The sequence below is a fragment of the Myotis brandtii genome, unplaced genomic scaffold (genome assembly GCF_000412655.1).
Source record: "Myotis brandtii unplaced genomic scaffold, ASM41265v1 scaffold655, whole genome shotgun sequence".
NCBI classification, from domain to species: Eukaryota; Metazoa; Chordata; class Mammalia; order Chiroptera; family Vespertilionidae; genus Myotis; species Myotis brandtii.
The window spans coordinates 454,725-459,693 of NW_005370542.1; the positions used below are offsets into that span (position 1 = coordinate 454,725).

At 59.3% G+C, this 4,969-nt stretch overlaps 1 protein-coding gene across 1 annotated transcript in view; it reads right to left on the bottom strand.

The window, feature by feature from the left end:
• The window catches only part of ANOS1 (anosmin 1), a 53,192-nt gene that overhangs the window by 15,954 nt on the left and 32,269 nt on the right, over nucleotides 1-4,969 (bottom strand). Inside the window, exons 5-9 of the mRNA XM_014528825.1 lie at nucleotides 4,188-4,243; nucleotides 3,913-4,052; nucleotides 3,707-3,808; nucleotides 3,294-3,632; nucleotides 146-348 (exon numbers count right to left, since the gene is read on the bottom strand). Coding sequence (XP_014384311.1) covers nucleotides 146-348; nucleotides 3,294-3,632; nucleotides 3,707-3,808; nucleotides 3,913-4,052; nucleotides 4,188-4,243 — 840 coding nt within the window. The remainder of the gene's footprint in view (nucleotides 1-145; nucleotides 349-3,293; nucleotides 3,633-3,706; nucleotides 3,809-3,912; nucleotides 4,053-4,187; nucleotides 4,244-4,969) is intronic.

The following is a 4,969-nucleotide window of genomic DNA, read 5'->3' on the forward strand; positions in this document are numbered from 1 at the left end:
CCACCCTCCCCTGCCTCCCCTCCGATGACCAGAAACAGACCCAGAGTCACAAAAGCACGAACGGGCTGTGGAACATGGGCCCTGCATTAGCTCGGCGGGCGGCAGCCGGGAGCTGGCATGGCCCCGAGGGCACACGGCCTCTTACCCCGTCCACAGACGTCCTGCGCCTCTTCCTCGCGGGGACCCCCACGCCGCGGGCGGCCCAGCTCCAGAAGACCTTGTAGTGGTGCACGGGGACGTCCGGCTCCTGGGGCCCGTCCCAGGCCAGCATGACGGTCACACTCCCGTCGCCGTGGCTGGTGGCGTTGGCAAGCCGGAGGTGGGCGGGAGCCGCAGGGGCCGACGGATCTGGAATCCCAGGAGAAGGGGTGGCCATGGGACCCCCGCACCAAGGGGGACACAGAGTGGGGATCTGTGCACCCGTGCTGACCACAGGGCACGGGGCACCGTCCTCTCCATATGGTGTCCTCCCAAAATGTGGTCACACACTTTGAATAATTATGAAGGCCGTGTTTATTAAAACCAGAGGCCTGGTGCACGAAATTCATGCACTGGGGGGGGGGAGAGGCCCTCAACCTGGATTGCGAGAGGGTGCAGGCCAGGCCGAGGGACACCACCGGTGCACAATCGGGGTCAGGGAGGGATGCGGAGGTTGGCCAGCTGGGGAGGGACCCGGGGAGGGCTCCAGGGTGTGTCCGGCCCGTCTCTCTCAGTCCTGATCGGCCGGACCCCAGCAGCAAGCTAACCTACCAGTCAGAGTGTCTGCCCCCTGGTGGTCAGTGCACGTCATAGCGACTGGTCGACCGGTCGACTGTCTGCCCCCTGGTGGTCAGTGCACATCATAGCAAGCGGCCTTAGCATATCATTAGCATGTTACATTTTGATTGGTTGAACGGCTGACCGGTCGACCAGACACTTAGTATAGTAGGCTTTTACTATATAGGATACATTTCATTTTCGAAATGGAGCTCACAGCTGTGAAAGCGTGTATACCTTTTGGGGGGACACCCTGTATGTACAATACCAGCTGGAAACCAGTAATAAATAAGACCCCTCTTGCCCGGCTGGTGTGGCTCAGTGGTTGAGCATCGACCTAGGAACCAGGAGGTCCCGGGTTCAATTCCAGGTCGGAGCAAGTGCCTGGGTTGCAGGCTCGATCCCCCGTGTGGGGCGTGCAGGAGGCAGCCGATCCATGATTCTCTCTCATCATGGATGTTTCTATCTCTCTCTCTCCCTCTCCCTTCCTCTCTGAGATCAATAAAAACATATTTTTTAAAAATACCCACAAATGGTATTCGTCTCGAAAAGAAAAAGCGTGAAACGGCCTAACCCATCTGTGAAACGTGAGACGTTTCTTTAAAAATAGGTGTTCTGCCCTAACCGGTTTGGCTCAGTGGATAGAGCGTCGGCCTGCGGACTGAAGGGTCCCGGGTTCGATTCCGGCCAAGGGCATGTACCTTGGTTGCAGGCACGTCCCCAGTGGGGGGTGTGCAGGAGGCAGCTGATTGATGTTTCTGGCTCTCTATCCCTCTCCCTTCCTCTCTGTGAAGAATCAATAGAATATATTTTTTTTAAAAAAATAGGTGTTCTATGTTTTGGGGAAGCAAACGCGTTAAAAGGGAATTAACTCGCTCGCTCGCCAACCCAGCCCGGCGAACCGCAGACTCGTGTATTGAAATTTCCCCGTAAAGGAGAGGCCGACAGGGATTTGGGGTTTTTTTCCCATGAAGATCGGGGTTAGGGCCCAGGAATGCCGGGCGGCGAGCCTGCGCTTCACGGAAGCCCTTTCATCAAGTTGTTCTTTCTTTCTCTACTTAATCTTAACGATTATTTTCCGGGGCAGATGGAAAAATCCTTCTCTCTCCGCCTTCAACGCCAGGGCTGGCCCTCCGCCCGCCCAGACAGGCCGGGCAGGGCGTTATTTTGGAAGCAATGATGTTCCCTTAGGGCGACACAAAACCGCCAGGAGCCTGACAGCCCGAGGGGCTTCCCCGCAGACACCCTGGATTTAGGGATAAATTTAGGGTTTTCCCCAGTAAGAAGGCTCCGTGCTGGGGCGGGGGGGTGCCCCTACAGGGCTAGGGAGGGGTTCGTCCGTTTCCTGCTTCTATAAAGGCGCCCGATTCCACCTGTCAGTCCCCGTTGGCCAGCGGGCCGAGTGTCCCCTGGCACACGGGGAAGGATGAGTGGGAGCCTCGGCCGGACCCCTCGATTCTCAGGCCTGTCATGGGTCCTGGCGGCCGGGCGGGCGGCTGTCAATGGCTTATTTCCCGAGCCCCTGCGGCCAGTTACCAGAGCGGTTGGAGACGGGCTGACGACCAGGTTTGGGTGTCAATACTGTCACTTTAAAGCTTGCTCGGTGGACAATGCGCCTTTTTTTAAAAGGACCTTTTTTGTTGTTGTTCATCCTCACCCGAGGGTATTTTTTCCCGTTGATTTATTTTAGAGGGAGAGGGAGAGAGGAGAGAGGGGGAGAGAGAGAGAGAGAGCGAGAGAGAGGGGTGAGAGAGATGCCTGGAGGGGTTGCCTCCCACATTCACTCCGTCCGACCGGGGCCCAGGATCGAACCTGCAACCCAGGAACGTCCCCTTGACCAGGAATCGAACCCGCAACCCTTTGGGGCGATACTGTAACCACCTTACAACCCCGGCCACCAGGGCTCAAAGGACTATTTTTTTAAAAGAGTTAGAAGTCCACAACATGCCCTGGCCGGTGTGGCTCAGTGGGTAGAGCGTCGGCCTGCGGACTGAAGGGTCCCGGGTTCGATTCCCGGCCAAGGGCACAGGCCTGGGGTTGCGGGCTCGATCCCCAGTGTGGGGCGTGCGGGAGGCAGCCGATCCATGATTCTCTCTTCTCATCGATGTTTCTCTCTCCTTCTCCCTCCCTCTCTCTCTCTCTAAAAAAAAAAACAGTAAAAATATATTTTAAACAATTTTTAAAAAAGCAAAACCTAGATCAGCGTTCATGGAGAGGCTGGTTCCCGGTGAGGGAGTGAGTGAGCCGCCACCACGGGGCGGCTGGGCCTTCCTCTGCACGTTAGCCGGCCGCCGGACGCAGAGCATCCACAAGCTGGGCACGGACACCCTGCGTCAGGGCCCAGGAACCCCAGGACGCTGTCCTGTGAGGTCTCGGAGGACGGCCGGGGGTGGGACGGACACCCCGGGCACCGCGGGCACCTCTGGTCCCATCGCCAGGGACAGCCGGAATGTCGGCCACCCATAGCACAGGCACGCAGAGCGATGAGTGTGCCCACGTGCCCAGGAGGAGGGTGGGGTGCAGGAGGGGGTGCTCACCCCTGGAGGAGTGGAAGTGCTTGCTGGGGTCCCCTAGAAGGAGGGTGGGGTGCAGGAGGGGGTGCTCACCCCTGGAGGAGTAGAAGTGCTTGCTGGGGTCCCCTAGAAGGAGGGTGGGGTGCAGGAGGGGGTGCTCACCCCTGGAGGAGTAGAAGTGCTTGCTGGGGTCCCCTAGAAGGAGGGTGGGGTGCAGGAGGGGGTGCTCACCCCTGGAGGAGTAGAAGTGCTTGCTGGGGTCCCCTAGAAGGAGGGTGGGGTGCAGGAGGGGGTGCTCACCCCTGGAGGAGTGGAAGTGCTTGCTGGGGTCCCCGGGGGGAGGGTGGGGTGCAGGAGGGGGTGCTCACCCCTGGAGGAGTAGAAGTGCTTGCTGGGGTCCCCTAGAAGGAGGGTGGGGTGCAGGAGGGGGTGCTCACCCCTGGAGGAGTAGAAGTGCTTGCTGGGGTCCCCTAGAAGGAGGGTGGGGTGCAGGAGGGGGTGCTCACCCCTGGAGGAGTAGAAGTGCTTGCTGGGGTCCCCTAGAAGGAGGGTGGGGTGCAGGAGGGGGTGCTCACCCCTGGAGGAGTGGAAGTGCTTGCTGGGGTCCCCGGGGGGAGGGTGGGGTGCAGGAGGGGGTGCTCACCCCTGGAGGAGTAGAAGTGCTTGCTGGGGTCCCCTAGAAGGAGGGTGGGGTGCAGGAGGGGGTGCTCACCCCTGGAGGAGTAGAAGTGCTTGCTGGGGTCCCCTAGAAGGAGGGTGGGGTGCAGGAGGGGGTGCTCACCCCTGGAGGAGTAGAAGTGCTTGCTGGGGTCCCCTAGAAGGAGGGTGGGGTGCAGGAGGGGGTGCTCACCCCTGGAGGAGTGGAAGTGCTTGCTGGGGTCCCCGGGGGGAGGGTGGGGTGCAGGAGGGGGTGCTCACCCCTGGAGGAGTAGAAGTGCTTGCTGGGGTCCCAGCCGCGCCCGCTCGTCCGTGGTCTGGGGGGTCACAAAGCACAGAGAGCCCCTTATTCTCACAGGTCAGGGGGGTCTGTGTCCAAAGACAAGCTCGAGGGTCCGGGCAGCTGAGACCTCGCCCCCCTCCCACCCCGACGCTGGGGTGCCTCCCTCTCACACCCCAACCGGAGCTGGGGGTCAAGCCCGCAGCCAAGGTACGCGCCCTTGACCGGGAATCGAACCCAGGACCCTTCGGTCCGAGGGCCGGCACGCTAACCACTGAACCACACTTGCCAGGGGTGGTTTTTTGTTTTTTTTTACAAAACGGGTAGAGAATAGAATTACACGATTCACTTGGCCGGGTTTCCCCCTCCATTTAAGATGGCTCTAACCACTTAGCAACACTGGCCAGGGGTGGTTTTTTTTTTACAAAATGGGTAGAGAATAGAATTACGCGATTCACTTGGCCGGGTTTCCCCCTCCATTTAAGATGTTTCTTTTGCATCGAACGTGTCATTGACTTTGGGGCCTTTAAATTATTTCAGAGTTCATTCCTCTTGAGGGGATTCTACCGTTGACAAAAGGCCGCAATCCCCTCGCCGAACACCTGGGCACGGGAGTGCGTTTTTAAAAAATATATATATATGTACTAGAGGCCCGGTGCACGAAATTTGTGCTGGGGGGGGGTGTCCCTCAGCCCGGCCTGCACCCTCTCCAATCTGGGACGTCCCTCTCACAATCCGGGACCGCTGGCTCCTAACTGCTCGC